Source organism: Fringilla coelebs, assembly GCF_963513975.1.
Source record: "Fringilla coelebs genome assembly, chromosome: 3".
NCBI classification, from domain to species: Eukaryota; Metazoa; Chordata; class Aves; order Passeriformes; family Fringillidae; genus Fringilla; species Fringilla coelebs.
In genome coordinates this window covers 105127147-105144860 of record NC_140030.1, presented here as the reverse complement: position 1 = coordinate 105144860, position 17714 = coordinate 105127147, and the positions used below count along the sequence as shown (strand labels likewise).

At 42.5% G+C, this 17714-nt stretch overlaps 1 protein-coding gene across 1 annotated transcript in view; it reads right to left on the bottom strand.

Annotated features, from left to right (window-relative positions):
- TTBK1 (tau tubulin kinase 1) overlaps positions 1-17714 on the bottom strand; it is a gene marked incomplete at both ends in the record, with an annotated part of 80819 nt that overhangs the window by 27502 nt on the left and 35603 nt on the right. The window contains 7 exons of the mRNA XM_084201931.1: positions 1143-1701; positions 2299-2474; positions 6107-6326; positions 7036-7190; positions 13120-13245; positions 13938-14030; positions 15483-15548. Coding sequence (XP_084058057.1) covers positions 1143-1701; positions 2299-2474; positions 6107-6326; positions 7036-7190; positions 13120-13245; positions 13938-14030; positions 15483-15548 — 1395 coding nt within the window. The remainder of the gene's footprint in view (positions 1-1142; positions 1702-2298; positions 2475-6106; positions 6327-7035; positions 7191-13119; positions 13246-13937; positions 14031-15482; positions 15549-17714) is intronic.

The window sequence follows — 17714 nt, the reverse complement described above, 5'->3', positions numbered from 1 at the left end:
TGGTCTCATTCATGGTTTTCTTCTTGCATCTCTTGGGGATCTAGAGAAGAGAAGATTCTGGGCAAGACCTGAATAGAAGGATGTTCTTTTAACATGCTCCAGTCCAGTGAACACTTCCTTGGAGAATAAGCTCAAGAGGGAAGCAAAAACGAAATTATCATCTTCCAGACAGGAACAGGCAGACTGCACTGTCATGGGAGGGTATCCCTGTGTACATGACTCAAAACTTGCCTGCTCTTTGCTTTGCTTATGGATCCCACGTGCATGAGAGCTCTTCATCAACATATAAATACAAAAAGCTCTTAGGGGAACAATCTGATTGCCTCTTGCACTGAACACTCTGGGACAGCCATGTTCTTAAACAAGAAGATTAGGTATGACAGGAACTCTGTGCCTAGTGTATCATATTTTTCCAGCTAATCTAATAAATCACCTCCTACTAAAAACTGAACTACTTTATAGCATCAGAAGACCACAGGAAAAAAGCAAAACTGAAAGGAAAAAAAGCCCTCTACAACTACATGGAAAAAACACACTAGGTAAAGAACACTTCTGTGAGTAAATGCATGGTAACAGCAATGCCTCTCACTGAAGTAAGGTTGATGAGATGTATGTGCTGGCTACTCTGAGCTTTTTGCTAGGTATTTAGAAGAAAGATTAATTTTAGGGAGTTATTTTAGGATTTGCATTGCTATGGGGCTGTGCAGTGCTGATGTGTGATTAGATTAGAGGTCATTCTCTTGCAATACACTCCTATTGTTGCTGAGAAACTATGTGGAGATTTGCTAGCAACACTAAGCAGTCCATACAGCTAAGCAGTTACTAACAAAACTCCACGGAGAGTTACTAACAAAACTCTGTGGGAGAGCATAAGAGGAGTGACAAGAGACACCCAAAATCACAGCTGCACTCTCCTCTTGTCCCTGTACCAAAATGGCTGAAAGATCTTCATAACAGTGTGTCCTCAGAAGGACATCACTGGCTTTTGGGAGCACTTCTAAGGTGTTCACAACATTTGCCAGCACTGTCAGAAGAGTTTTACAAGAGCATCCATGCTTGGAATCAAAGACTTCTCCAGCACAGTTGAGGTTTCCTAAGATGATACTATGATAGGCAACAAGGTACAGACCCAGGGATCTTACCTGTCTCTGAGGACCAGTGGGTTCAGATTCTCGTCTCCTTTGTCGGAGGGCTGGTGCTGAATGTAAGGGGGAGTGGGCTGGACTTCCTGTCTGCTGTTCGTGTCTACTGTCAGACACTGTTTGAGAAGGTCCTTCATGTCTATGGGAACTGTCCTCCTCAGTCACAGGCAGCATACCCCGACTTCGCCCATCATGAGTCTTCGGCCTCACTGCAGCATCTGCCCCCAGGCGCCTTCTCTCTTCCCCATCTTCGATAGGTCTCAGTTCCTCGGGCTCCTCGTCCGTGGTTCCAGAGGTGCTTGGCTCAGCACCGGGGTGGAAGTCCTTCAGCTCTGTCTCCTTGTCGATGATAACCCACTCCTTGCTGTCAAAGTCCTCCTCCTCCGCCAGCGGCACCGAGCGGAAGGCGTTGCTGAGGGCCTCGTGCTCCACGGAGGCGGACACGTCCATCCTGCCGCTGGCCTGGCGGTCAGCCTGGCCCGTATCGATGGACAGCATCTGGGCCGGCTGCGAGGAGCACACGAGCCGCGAGGGAGAGCCAGGGATGTCCATTCGAGACCTAGGGACACAACAAGAAGCCACTCAAAACACATGGGGTTTGTGGGCAACGACAGGACCGTAAGAGAATGTCTGTATGGGCTCTTCTCACTCAGTTCTTGGTACACTTCAGAAAGACAGGCTTAAACAAAAATATTTCTTTAGAAATGGTGTGAAGAAGTGCTTCAGTATGAGAGCCAATTCAGCATCTCTTTCCCCTGTAGACAGGATGATAACCATTTCCTCCCAACAACACCTTTCCCCCTTTTATGTTCTACTGGCTTGTGAAAAAAACCCTCAAACCATGTTCTGATCAATGTTTCTCATTTGGCCTGCATCTGCTGCTTGCTTTGCACAAAGCCAGAGCATCTGCTGCCCAGCTTTTTTTCAACAAGGATCATCCAGAAGCCTTGCAGACTCTTCCGGGGAAAGCCTTCCATGTGTGAGACATGAAAATTTTTGACAAAGAAGAAAGGGGAAGTAGAGAAGGAGGTGAACTGAAAGTCAACGTAGATAAAGCTGCAAGCATTGGCTGCTGATCTAATGATTAGGCTGGTCTCAACAGTCAATCCTCAAGACTCTGCTAAAAGCAGTAGGAGGCTACAGAGGGTGAACAAACCTTCTTTCATGTGGATCTGCTTTTCCATCAGCTGTGGAGAGCCGCTCTGACTCGGGGCTGTTGACGCGGCGGTAGCGGAGGGAGCGCACTTGTGCGGTCGGGGACTCCGGAGGCACTCGGACAGGGGAACTGGGGCACACCCCGTTTCTCTGCTCCTCTTCCACCATGCACTGAGTCTGGGGGGGGTAAACACAAAGAACTTCAAGATCTGGCCAAAGACATTGATGTCCATCCTTGACTGTTGCTCTGGGCTTTCTCCCAGCATACACTTTCACAATCTACATGAGCAATGTCTGAAGGGAGGCAGGGTCCCTCTGCCCTGGCAATCAGCTGGTGTTAAAATAAGGTATGGATTTAAAATCAATTCAAATACTTAAACATCTTTACAAGGTGGCCTATGTATTTCAATTACCCTGAGTGTTGATCCAAAGGAGTTTTCATGGGTTAACCTACTACATACACAAACCCTAACTGCTTACCCAAGATGTCTAAGAACCTTGTTTGTCAACATTCATTTCAGCAGGGGCCATGCATTACATTGCAATGTACAAACTTTTACATCTGGTCCGACTAAGGCATCTCCTAATTACTAGGTTGGTTTGGGTTTTTTGTTTGTTTGTTTGTTTTAATCTCGGTCCTTTAAACAAAGTCTTCTACGATATCCATTCAACCACAACATCTCTAAGAGCTTTCTACAGAGCCAAGGTCATGCAGGGAGCTGAACACACTCATGGACATTCCATATTTCCATATTTCCTCTTTCATATTGCCTTATTAAATTTGATTTTTTAAATTTAGCAGCAGAAAAAGGAGCTAAAGTAGGTGACCAACACAGCTGCCCTCTGCCTTCCACAGCGCTGATTTTCCTTGGAAGAGAGGGGCAAAAGCACAGCAGCGGCACAGGATTTGCATTCAACACTGCTGTGTTGCCAGCCATGCAGCATCAGCTGCTACACAGGGCCTGTGTGTGGGGATCTGTATGGAGAATGCTTACCCTTCCCTGCCCTACTTTCCCTTGTCCTCCATTAATGCCAGAGGGCCTGAACACAAGCAGCATCTCAGCAAAATGCTGCTGATCCAGACTGCTGCCTTGTCATGCAATGTGCACATGGCAAGTCAGTCAGTGCCCATGAATCAGCAGACCTAAACCACCCATGCTGGAGTTGGAATGCATAACTAAAGAGCTTTTGCAGCTAAGGAGAGTGGAGGAGAACTTTCAAGCATTAGAGGAAAAGCAGAATAGATGATAATGATTTAATCTGTAATCCAGTCATGGCCAGGAGAAGGTTAGCAACAAAGAAAGATTAAATGTGTTTGTGAAGGGAGCAAAGTGCTGATGTAACTGTTGGGTAGCATCAACTTGGTAAGATTCAAGAGTGGAGAACTGGGGGATGGTGTGGGAGAACAGTGACAGTAGTTCTGTCCTTAACACAGAAATGGGAGAAATGGGACAGAAAGAGATCTGAATTGTCTACAGAGAGAAGTAAGGATCACCTTAGACAGCTATCAGGGAGAAAAAACATGGCAAGCTCCACTCATCTCCTAAATACAAAGAGCAAGACAGGGAAAGCCAGTTAATTCTAGTGCTACAAGACTGGAAGATGAAGGATGTGATGCTGTGAATAGCAGAAGGGTGTTTAAACATGCCAGTGCCCTTGTGGTTCTGATGCCTCAGATTGCAAGCAGAGGTAGAGCTGTGCCCTTAGGTATCAAATTGGAAGTATCCTTCTTTTCTCCATGTAGTGACTGTTACTTAAATAAAAACCAATCCTCTCTCAGAGAACAGTCAGACTAATGATAGTAAGTCTAGCAAAGCAAAAGGACAGGCAATAGTCAAACTAGAGATAACACCCCTCAAAGAAAGGACTTCAGCTCTGGAGAGCTTGCTGCCCTGGGCTTTGCTGCACAGGCTGCTGTGTAGCTACAGAACCTGTCAGAGCTGAAGTGCTCACTGCCATGCTGAGAAACTCCCTAAGCTCCTGTGGCAGCAGCCTGACAACAAACAGCACAGTGCCTGGCACAAGAGTCACCTGCCTGTGCTGTGGAGCTTCTAGAAACCTCTCCTGCCTTTAGCTGCTTGTGAATGAGGCACCTAAGACATGACACACAACTGGCACACAGAAAGGGCTCCCCTGTGAAAAGTCTGACTGAAGAGCATCAAAGCACCTGGTGTAGAAATGCAAAGAAAAACACACATAAGTTGCTAGGGTTTTTCTGTAATATTCTTTTTTTTTTTTTTTAAATATATGTTGTGTGAACAGAACCATCCCTCTCTATCAGGCTTTTCTTATTTCATCTACCTTCAAATGAAAACTTCTGGGAATGCAGAGTTACCAGTGAGAGATGAAGTGATTTGAACTTCATTCATAATTCCTCAGTGTTGAGGAACGCCCCTGCTAATGTTTCACACAGATAACACATTGATCTGAATTATTTGCACTGGAAAATTTTAAGTAAATTAGATTATTTCTTATCCATGCATAATGTTTTCTAAGAAGACTAAGGATAATGGACATACCTATCTTGCTGAAATAAAGACTAACTTTGTACTAGTAGAGACTGAAATGAATTCTGGTCAGCCCCAGAACACTCACAGACTTAACATGCAAGTCTACAAATGTCCATTAAAGACGGGTTTGTGATGTGGATCTGATAGGCCCTGACAACATTTTAAGTCTGATGAATGTTTCTCTGCCAACAGATTCTGTATGTATCTGATGACCTGCCACTAATGCTAATTTACTTGCAATATGTAAATTAAGATTATTAATAAACTAACTATTAATAAACAGATTCTTATACTTAACATTTATCATGGAATCAGCCTTCACTGGGGGTGCCTTCAAGAAATGAGATAACATTTACAAGAAAGGACTGAGAAACACCTTAGAGATTTTGAGTAAAATCAATTGAAGTATACATTTTATGTAAGGTAAAAAAGCTTAATATGATCTTGGAATGCAGAAATATAAGAATATTAAGGAATGGTTTCATAGGGGGGAAACCATTGTTAGATGGTCCCTATAGATTTTCCTACCCTTACAAAGAAAAGTTAAAAAAAGGAAGAGAAAAATGAGTGATGATTCAAGGTACAGAAAAATACAGTTTATGAAGACATATCTGATTATATTTATTTACCCAAGAGTGTCACCCTGTTTTTTTAAGATTTTCTAAGCCTTCCAATGTTTACATTCTTGTAACAAACTTTTTCACACACTTTCTGTAAATAATGTATTGTTTTGCATTCTTTTATAGAAGAAGAGAAATTTGATAGACTGTTGGTTTGTCCAGTGTTATTAGAAAAGTAGCACTTTCACCCTCCAATCCACTGTCACTTTTCAAAATCTATAAATGTTAGAGTCAGAAAATAAACTTCCCTTTTTTCACCTTAAGAACAGCAGTATGTGTGCATTGAGTTGTTTCATGTCACAAGAGCTTGGGACACAATAAATTTTTGGGGTTTAATTTCCATGCCTGGGACATTTCTGATATTGTATCAGCTATGCAAGGACTAGAATTTCCTTCCTTGACATACCAAAATCCTAGATAATGATATGATGGTAAAAAAGATTCACTTGAGCATTACTGGCCCCCAAAATGTCACTTGCATAAAGATCTAAATTAATCCCAATGGCTTTTACTCTGTGAAGAAATTCCTTGTAATTTCCCCTTGCCACAGGAGAATTCTTCAATGCTTTTTGGGCTTACTACATAGCATGCTACATCAGTGGATCTGAGTGGCTTCTAGCAGTCTCTGAACCCATTCCCTACATCCAACACTCAGAGGAGACCAGGAAATGTTCTTTACTTTGCTGATGCTGATCCTGAGTTTGTTGCGATTCACATCTGTCTCTTCCCAAACTTCACCCTCATTGAAAGCCGTGTTTGGAGCCTGCCCAAGGCCTTCCACTGGCCGACCTGACAGGATGGGAGGAGCATTCTCTTGATCACTCAGATGTTCACCCTGCAGGACATCCTCGGTGTTCTCACGGAGCAGGTCCCCGGGTACCGGAGTGACATTGACCACCCTGCAAAAGAGACAAAAAGGAAGGTAAAATTATCAGTATATAAAGAAGGCAGCTTATTACACCAGCCCACGGGAATTCCTCAGCAGATTTTAGGGTATTACTTAGTTGAAAAACAGGCAGTGCCAGATGTGACATCCTGAATCAGAACAGGAGGATTCCGTGTAATGAAAATTACAGAGACAGCAGGCAGATCAGTGAAAGCATCTTGGGACCCTTGATACACAGGCTGAAAACTTCTTCACAAGTGCCCCTCACACCATATTGATCTGTGAAGAAACCTCTCCTTCTGCATGAGCAAATGAGGCTTACTAGGCCCTACAGTTTTTACCTTCCATAACATAACTAGAGATTACTGTTACCCCTAACATCAGCCCCCCAAAAGCCCCAAGACAGACCAGTGAACCAGGCCTTATCAAACCTTTTCTGTTTGGACTCATCTGAGCATCAGTCTCTGTGTCCCTTTGCAGCAGCACATGAAACACACTGTAAAAAGGCTGAAGAGCTGTGTTGGAGGTGTGAGCAGTGCATGCACTCAGCAGTGCTCAGCTCACTGTCCACCACCACAGACATAAATTAACATTAAAAAAGTCAGATCAAGTGGTGCCTCCCGTGCTGTTCCAACTTCCCAGAATCATCATGGCCTTGAAATCTTTAAAAAAAGAACCGAGCTTGTTATCCACTGTCTGACTGGTACAACTACAACACTCACCCAAACATGGCTGCTGTTTGCCTGGTGTTCTGCTGCGGTGGAGTTGAGGTGCTAGTGGACAACAAGATATCTGTACCAGCCTTCTCCCAGTCAAAGGCTTCATTTTCAGTGATGCCCCTTTCCTTCATGCTGTTCTCGAAAACCGACATGATTAGCTGGAATAGATTTACAAGAACAATTTCTGGTAAGTAGGTGAGAGTGGCTCTCACCAAAAAGCTGAAGTATGTGCACGAGGACCAAGTGCATCTTATGATCTCCAGTTTGCCCATGAAAAGTACTAAAAAATGAAAGGAAAATGTATGAAATTGCAACAGTTGTTTCTCAGGTTGGTTTTGGCTTCATAAGCAAAATTTCTTCAAACCTACAAAAGAAATGCATGCAACATCTTGACACCGATTCAATGAAATCTTGCAGTTAGCTTGTTACTCCAACTCTAAATCCAGAACTTCAATTCAGCTTTCCTCTAGATTAGACAGTACATTATGCAGAACAGTACATTTGATATGCAGAGTTCAAGGGCTGCCAGAAGACATAAACAGAAGAGGAAAAGGCAGCCCTAGGATGCAGACTCATTGCAGTGTCTGGCTGAAATATGGCTTAGTCAGGAGCCCTACCTTATGTTTAATGTGCATGATGTGGCCTGACACACTTGGCTGCCTAAGAAAACAAAACTCTAAAAAGGGTGATAACATTTTCTTTATAAGATGGCAGGTACAAATGCTCATGGCTGATGTGCTCTATGCTTGTTCCTTTTCTAAGAACTGGTATCCTCTAGGAGAGAATGAAACTACTGTCAATAGTTCTCCATGCACCAATGCATTAGCAGAGAAATCTGATGTTCTGCTGTCAAAAGGAAACTGGATGCTGTAGGCTAACATAGCTGTGGGGTCCTACATTTCTAATAAAATTATTTAGCTAAATAATGCAGAACTGACAGGATTCAGCCTGTCAGTTTCCTTCTACAGGGAGAGACAATGTGATGGCAAAAACACTCAGCTTATGGTGTAGAATCAACACTAAGTTATGAATAAAATTTAGCATAGGCAAACATCCTATTTGCAACTATGATCCAGTTCTGTTTATCAGCATGATCAGAAGGACAGGAAAGCCTGCCATTTCCCACTACCTTTCACCAAACTGCAGAAAAATGCCTATTTGCAGCTTTCAGATGAGCCTACTTTTTCCTCCTTTCTGTGACCCAGAACCCTGGAATCAGGTGCACACTCCTGTGGTAACACTACATTTGATTAACAGAATTTCCAGAGCTGGCTGTCAGTCAGATTGAGGCACAGGAAATCCATAGCATTGTATTTGTTTTCTGACTGCTACTTTGGAAATGATTACTCTCAAGTATCTTTTAGAAATTAATATCCTCACAAACTCAAAGATGCCCTGCAAGAGCTCCACACATTTGTAGACAGATGCCTCTATAAAAGCCATACTGGCTTCTGTTCATCAGATCACCCTCACCCATCTGTCCACTAATGCCAGTCTTATCACAGCTTTTGATTCTTTGTGATGGACATGTCAGTATCAGGGAGTGGTATCTTGTGAAGCTATTTAAAAATTGGTACTGCTTCTGCCACCTTCCATTCCTTTGACACTGAAGCAGTCTGAAGTAAGAAACCACATGATAAAATTAGATGTTCAGCTGCCTTATTCTTAGCATCCCTTCAAGGACTCACTCAGCTGAAACAACTTTTGTTACTTTCTGCTATAACTTATTCTGTAACTCTTGCACTTGACTTTGCAGGCTATTAGGGATTTTACAGCCCTTTACTGTACTCCCTGTAGGATCTTCTTCCATGGCTGAAGGATACAGGTATCTTCAGCTGCCATCATTCTAAAGCTATTTAATGGACTTACTGAGCCTTCTCAGCTTTCGCTGAAACCTTTATACTTCTGATGAAAGGTCAAAGCTTCACAAGGAGAGAAATGGAGTGGAAAACTGCACAGAACAGTCCCAGCAACAGCCACTGCTCCTGGAAAGCCATGCAAAAAGTCACTGGATCCTGTCCAGGGATCCTCTGCCTGCAGACAGAATATTAAGAATCAGAAGAGTTTCCATAGTCACTGCAAGCCTCCCATGTTGAGCTTCCTTCTGCTGGACAAGACAATGTGCAATTCCAACTCTGAGTATCAAAACCACTAGTGGGATAAAGAAGAAGTCCAGTAAGTTTCTCTATTAAAGATGCTACTGTCCATGAGGACATAAAGCTTAATTGCACATTATGTAGTAGCATGCCATGTTTTGGGCTGATGGCCCAGAGAATGAGAGAGAAGCAGCCAATGGGGCATAAATTACCCACTAAGCTGTCATCATACATCTTGTCAAATGGCTTCCCCTGGCCAAGGCTCAGGAAAGGAATCACAATCAATTCTGAAATATCACATATAAAATGTACCCAACCAGTTATGGATTGTCCAGGCGCTCAAGCCTTGACTTCTTTGGGGTTTATCTAGGAAGATGGAATCTTTCAGCAGAAACTTTGGGCATAGCAAATTGCTCTTGATCAAGTTTCTAATCTGCACTGCAATCTACAACACAGTATTTAAGAATAAATATCAGGCACACCTCTTTAGTGGCAGAGGTCCCTTTTGATAAGTGATTTGTGTTTATAAGTCCTACAAGAATTTCTAGGGGGAAAACACTGGGACTATGATGGTAGACACCTAGTAACTTGCTGTCCTGTTTTCAACTGGAATAGAGTTCCTTTTATTCCCAATAGCTGGTGCAGTGCTGTGTTTTGCATCTAGGACGAGACCTGTGCTGATAACACACTGATGTTTCGGCTGTTGCTGAGCTGTGCCTACCCTCACTCAAGGACTTTTCAGTGTCCCATGCTCTGCTGGTGGACAGCTGCACAAGAAGCTGTGAGGGACCACAGCTGGGACAGCTGACCCAAAGGGATATTCCATACCAGAGTGTCATGCCCAGTGTATAAATTGGGGAAGTTGGCTGGAAGGGACCAATTGCTGCCTGGGGACTGGTTGGGCATCAGGCAATTGTATTTTGCATCACTTGATTTTCTTTTATTTTTATCATCTTCTTTTTTCTTAATTACAATTATGATTATTAAATTCTACTCGTTTCAACTATTGCATGGTCCTTGTCTGGACCTGTGGTTTTTTTTCTTTTTTTTTTTCTTTTTTTTTTTTTCCTTTTTTCTGATTCTCCTCCCCATCCCACTGTGCAGGGGGCACAGTGAGTGAGCAGCTGCCTGGTACACAGCTGCCAGCTGGAGCTAAACCACCACACTGGGTCAGCATGAGAGAACTCAAACCAGCACTGGTTGTTCACAGGGAGTCTCTCCCAATTGCTCTGACAATATCTGGTATTGACTGAATCTAAAGGAAGATGTCCATATATGAAACTCACCTTCCCACACCTGCTCAGGATGTGTACAGGACAGCCATTCTCTCAGACAATAGCTGATGTGATCATTTTTCCTTGACTGAAATGCAATTCACAATGCCCTAGCTGAGGGAATAGGATGGATTCCCAGGCAAAGGTACTTGCCTTTGCACTTTAAATTCCTATAATCATCCAGGAGAAAAGGTCACTATTACTTTTCTGATACTCATTGCAAAAAGATCTTTGGGGACAGAAGCCAGCCACCTCCCCAGCCACACCTGAAACTACTCTTCTACCAGCTGGACTGTATGCAAGTGTAGTACAAAATATTTTCTACTACACCCTATCTGCACTTTTCCAGGGAAGAGGCATACCTCTTGCTGTCAAATGAGTCAGAAAACCCCAAAATGCTGCTCTAACACCCACATCCTCCTGCTGTGAAAGTGCTGAAAGTTTGATCCTAACCATGAACCAACGCTGACAGCAATCCATTAAAGGGACAGACCTGACATCTGAGGACATGAGCCCAAGAAGTACAAAAACACAGAGTGTAAGATCCACCACCTGACAGCTCAAGTCTATTTTATTCTACCATCAATTTCCTCTCCCCTGCTTAGGCAAAATTGTGTTATCTATCCATCAGAGAGTAGTGATCTCTGGTCATACTTAGTGTCCTGTTACAGCCTGATACGTGTCTCTTGGAGACATCATCTCAGGGGCTCACTGCTATAATAAAAATTGCCACTCAGCATGGCATGTCCTTAGGAGAATCTAAAACTTCCAATTCAATTCAGAGTTTTAAATAAGCCATGACTTTGTATATTTGTGAACACGCTTTCCCAATTGCCTTTATTTCTCTGTGGGTCTGATACTGGTGACAAATTCAAATGGCCTTTGGTATAGTTTTTAATAATTCAGAGTAATTCATCCAGATAAATCAACATAAAGAAATCTCTGAAGCTGACAATTTGCTGTCTGGAACTGGTCTCCAAGTCAAGCTAGAAGTGGCAAGCTTCAGATGCCAGACTTTTGTGGGGAGTTCCCTTTTGGAGGATCTAGCCCAAACTGCACCTGCAAGAAACTGAAGGCAAAAAGGCAATTCACAGCTTCAGTTAAATGCCCTACTGTGAAAGAGCTGTTTGTGATTAGTACTGCCTGAATTCTCTCGGAAACATCTCCTTCCATTTCAGACTCAAGGATGGCTTTTTGGTACCATGAGGACACAATTATTTTAAGCTGGAATACAATATAGGAGCATCTAGGGTCAAAAGCAGCTTTGGAAATCTCTAATCCAGTCATCTGCTCAAAGCAGAGCAAATTAAAAGGCAGATCATATTTGCCATTCAGCCAATCTTTGGAAATCCCCAAGGTTGGAAATTCCACAGCTTTTCTAAGTACCTGTTTTTTATATATGAACCCACACTCTGAATTTTCCACCCCCCTGCTGGATTTAGTCACAATTTCCCTTGCTGCCTCTATTCCCCCCCAGCTGTTCTTGAGACAGTGAAAGACAGCAATCACATCCCCTCTTTGACTTCTCTACTCCAGGACAAACAAATCCAGCTTCCTCTGCATCTCATCAGTCCACTTCCATCCCTCTGTAACTCTCCCTCTTCGTGGCAAATGTTATTTTTCCACTGCACTATCCAAAAGTATTTGCCTTTTCCTTTTAATTTTTAAAAAATGTGTGGTTGCTATGTTACAACATGTACATGGCTAAACCACAAAGGCACTGCTGGAGAGAGTTTGTTGGAACACCCTCCTACCACTTTCCCACTCATTTGATGCACTATCAACAGGACCAGGCACTCAGATAGGACTGCACAGATCTGCTTATAAAATGTTGTTTCCATCACTGTCTTTAATGTACAAAGAAAACCACTGTGATAAAAAAAAAAAATAACACAATCAAGTTACTTCAGTTCTGTTGTGTTAGTCTGAGTTACTCACATATAGGCTGACAGCAAACACTGAATGGGAGGAAAAACCCTACTTAGATGAATATTAAAGAAAGAGATAATAATGGCCAAGGCTCATGTAAGTCTGCAAGAAATCAAAGGGGTTTGTGTACACCATTGAGCTCAGTGTAGGCTCTTAGACCTCGGCATGCTGTGCCAAAATTCTGCCACATTTGGAGTGCCTCAAAATGTTTGTGGCTTAATGAAAGCCAAAAGTACTGTGTTGTTTGGGAGGAACTATCTGGTGTGGAGTTCAGGATTATTTTGGACATGGTGGTGGAAGGAGATGAAGGAACTTTTGAGGTTTTGAAGAACTGTACAGTCCAGCCTCCTTTTCCTGGTTCTAGGAAAGGTTTTCCTCAGCTATTGGGCACACAAGACAGAGAATACTTTAGCCCTGATTAACACAAGAGATCAGATAATCAGGATGCCTTGTCAAGAACAAAGAGAGCTTTGAAGATTGAATCAAGACTGGCAGACAGGAAAGAAGATTGAATCAACTTCTACAAGCAAGAGATGCTGCAAAAAGTATAAGTGTGTTCTGTGATGATTAACCCAATCATTGTAGTAAAAAATTACTAGCCTTCCTAGAACAGTATATAAGCATAAGTAGTTCACAATAAATTTGGATTCTGATCACCAGTCAGTCTTCCCCATCTCTATCCCTCACCAATACTCAGACATATAAACACATTCATGGACATCTTAAAAAATCTAAATGCCAATCTAGAGTGCTGTGTATCACACTGGGTAACAAAGGCAGGCTCCCACCTGATAGTCTGGCTTGGTGAAGTAGTCTAGGCTTGCAATGTGATCCAGGAAAAGGTGGAACTCTGAAGGCATGTGTTTTAGCAGCATTCGGTGTTCATACTTTTCTTTTATCATGCCAACCTGCTCCTGGAAAAAAAACCAACACAAACAAACAACAAAAAAAAAATGTCAGAGCCAAGAATCTCTTCCATGGCTTCACATTTATAAAGACTCAGCATTCCTGGAACACAGACTCTTCCTACACCCAGCACAGTATCTACACACTCCTCCTGTTTGCTGTTCAAGGAGGTTGAGCACTGCAGGCAGAGGTCAAAGGGGAATCTTGAGTCAGGAGCGTGCTGCACAGGTGACCTACTTCTTTCCAGGGATTTTATTCTTTAGCACAAAGCATTTCCAAGACAACATGAACACTTAGCTTTATTCTGTTTAACCTTCTAATTTCAAATCCCATTTGGCTTGTTTGGCACAGCAAGGCGTTACCCTCCTGTCTTTCTAAGGGCTCTTTTTATTTGTCAAAAGGACAGCTCAGTCTTTGCACTTGTGTTGTTTACTTTGCAAGGAAAAAGTAAAATCCATGTGATCAAATATGATTAACAATATGCATAAAAAAAATGTCTGATTACTCCAAGTAGGAGAAGCCCACCCTGTGTATCAGAACACACAAAAGCAGGTTAACATCTTGCAGCAAGACCTGATGAAAAGGAGATTCTGGCTTGACTCCAGAAAAAAAGCTGCACTGAGCTGCAGCAGGAATAATAAAGAGTCATAATAATTAAAATGTAGCACCCTCTCCTAAGCACAGACATCAGTTTTCCTACCTTATCTTTGATCTTTCTCCACGGAAGCTGACCAACAGCAAACTCCACCAACATGTAAAAGAGGGACCACAGATCATCGTGTCTGCCCATCTCCTGGAGAAAAGAGAAAAGAAAAGACTGAGGAGCAAAGTTCCTCATGGCTGAGGGGTCCAAGTGTACTTTCCAGATGAGCTACCTCACTTTAAAGGGCAGGAAGAGAAGTCATACTTCCCAGTCAATGATTAAAAAAGCCAAATTGAAGGCTAAAGATACATATTTACTAATGGGACATTGAATAACTTAGATTAAGAAAACCCCAAACTGTATATACAACTCATTTTTTATTATTATTTTTAAGCATAAATATAATTGGAATCTGCTCAAGGGTTTTTGTAAAAGACTCACCATCATGTACAACAACAATTTATAACATTTCTACATACAGCTCTCCTTTTGGGATAGTGAATGGGAAATGGAAACACGGGGATAAAGGCTGAAATTGTTCAAAGCACATGAACTCATTTTTGGTGCTCAATTTCCAATGTCTAGAATATGATTTCTCAAAATAGCCTGCATTATACAGCAATTTTTTGGTCTAAATATACATTCAGCTGATGCCAGCTACAGCTGGGCCTACTCAGCTCTTGCAAAAATTATACCTCAGGTTTCTCTGTGCCTCTCAAGAAACAGAAAGAATTCACGATGGCATTCAGCTGCCCTCCCCACATCACCTTTTATAGACAACAACTTGCTCCTTCCCTAAAAAAACCTGGCATTTCTTTGTATGTCACGGAAAATCCTACAGTCTCATTCCAAGTAAGGCCAGAAACCTGGAGGTAATGCAGGAGGGCTGACGGTTTCCATCTGGCAGGCACTTAGCAGCAGAAATGCAGAACTTAGAATCACAGAAGGTGCTGAGTTGGAAGTGACCCATCAGGACCATCCAGCCCAAATCCTGGCCCTGTGCAGGACACCCCAAGAATCACACCCTGTGCCTGAGAGTATTGTCCAAACTTACTGTTTATTGTCTGCAAAGGAGCACTACTGAAATAGGAGTGCTTTGAGAAGAATGTTAGATGAGCCTTCTAGAAGCATTTATAATGAAACAGGCCAGACACTATCTAAATAATGGTTCTTTTCAGGAAAAAAACCCCTAGCTTTCACCAGGTGGGTCTTCTCCTGATGGTATAATGTTAATATTAAAAATTACAGAATGGATTTGGGGAGCTGGCAATTCCTGGCCAAGTTCTGCTAGAAACTAGCAGCAAGCAGCCTGGAACTTAACCAGATTCCCCCTTCAGTGTGGTTTACTTTTACCCTCAAAAAGTCTCTGGTGATGCAATAATTAAAAATTTAAAGTCTGCCAACTATAGAGGACCCAATAAGTGAAGCATAATTTTGATTTTACAGTTAAGGCTGTTGACTACCTAATGGAAATCCCCTGATGTACTAACTTCCACAGATAACAAGCCAGAACTTCTCACCTCTTGCTCCTTTGCTCCTGAAAAGAGGTTTCTGAGGGGGAATTACCTAACTGGTAACTCCTCACAGCTCCAAAACACTCACCCTGTTTTTGTGTGCATTCACAGAGGCATAGCGGACGGTTCCTCGGAAACCAGCAACGTTGCGGGGCTGGAGGGAGGCAAGAGAAATATCTCAGAGACAGAGTGGATGACTGAATCCCCTGTGCAGCCAGCTGCTGAGGACTTCTTGTCTAAATTGCTACTCTGTGTGCACCCAAGGAGTAGGAGGCTCTTAATGCCCTCTTGTGCTCTACACAGAGCGCCTTCTCCCATTCTGCATATGGAGGAAAGCTCGCTCTGCAGAGAAGGCAAGGTGGTTACAGTGCTATGTCAGAACAGTAACAGTCCAGGCATAGAGAGAAGAACATTAACCAGGGTCAGGTTTTCCTTTTTAAAGTCCAGGTCAAGGGAAAAGCAAGTAAAGAAGTGCAAAACTGAGTCGTGAGTAACATGAGCTAAGCAGAGCCTGAAGGTCAGCATGGAAATGGGGATCACCTACTCTGAGAGATGACCACTGCTGTAAGCATCTTCTGTACGACTTCAACAAATTATGAACCTCTGACTTTCAGAGTTCTTGCTTTTTTCCAGATTCTCCCCAGTATATCCTATTTTTATTTTCTCTTTCCCTGATTTTCTTTTTCATGTCCTTGGGAATTAAAGGCTTGATACAGTGGGTGTGGAAAGGCAGTCCTCCTGTGACTTATTTGTCCCATCTGGAGGCTTTCTCTGCTTTGGGGGCTGAGCAACTGTTCCAACTCTTTCTACTGCTGCCTCCACAAGAACATTAGACCATGTGAGTTCACTCAATGCAGATGTCATTCTGAAAAAACTTGCATTTAAATAATGACATCCACCAAATTCTCTTAGTTGAACTAGAAGCACCAGAGTTAAAGAGACTTAACAGCAGTGCTTTCAAAATTCTTGTGGTAAACCAGGTTCAGGCTACTTCCATCATAAGGCTAAGCCTGGGCAAAGAACTAAACATATTCAAAATGAAGTTCCTACTCCAAATTGAGCATATTAATAACAAATTAATTGAGTAACTTGTCCCACAGAGGTCAGTGGATTCAGGTTTGTTCTTTCAGCTGTGCCTGTACTTCCAGAACTAGGCCTAAAACTCTGCACTTTTATTCCAGGGCACCCTTCTGTCACTTTAAATATGTAAATTTAGTTGCTTCCTTTGGGGTCCAGGAAGTTGCTCTGAATTTCAATATTCTCAGAAAGAATAAAACTTCAAATATTTTTTTAACAAGTTCAGCAACACCATGTAACATACCCACACCTGTACAGTGTACAATGCAGCTCTTAAGTTATAATGACTCTAAGCAAAAAAAAACCAAAAACTGTAAGTCTATCTGCCAACTTTTATGCTAATCAAATACTTCCCAAAGAGACCCCATATGCATATCCCATGCACTAAATCCAGCATTTAATCTTGCAGTACACCAGCTTGAGATATAAGTTACTTATTTAGCAGCAGGTAATAGCAGAGATATTGTATTTGTGATCATGTACCTCATTGCTCTCAGAACTATGCAAATCAGGATTCCCACTGACACATGCCTGCAAAATATTTTTCAGAATTCCACAGGATTCACTGATGTGAGTTCCTGAAAAGCAGAATACTGGCCACTGGAATATAGCTATCACCATAAATTTGTTCTACAAATTCAAAAGAAAGAAGCTATTCCTCTTTTCCATTATGAATGGAAGATAGTGTGTAGGGATACTTTTCAGGAGCCATAAGGCTGTTAGAATTGTGAGCAATTCTGACATGAAACCTGTAATGTTTTCAGAACAAAAATTATTCCATTTTTGCAGTCCACGCAAGTACTGAACCAAGTACCATGTGTGCTGGCTTCAGTATGTCAGCAATGTCTCTAAAAATTGTTGTAGATCAATACTTACTATTTCTGGCAGAAGGGCTATCTGTGCAGCCTTTATTTAGATCTGCTCTGAAACCAACGCCAGGCAGTTGGCGAGCACTGGCAGCAAAGCTCTCCTCTCTCAGAAGCAAAGCCAAGCCCAGCTTTTGGGGCAGGTCTTTAACCACAGCCAACAAGACCTGCTGCTCCCCAGCAGTCCCACACCTGAACCCAGAGGGTTTTTCCTCCACTCCTCTCTCAGGTGGGACCTCAGGGAAGGGAGAGTACTGCAACTGAGCAAAACTTTGCAGTTGCTTTGGCAGGACCTTTAGAGTCCTTTGAACAAAACAGGCGGATGCTAACAGTGTAACAGTGCCTTTTGCTCATAAAGGTTGCACCTCTTTTAACCC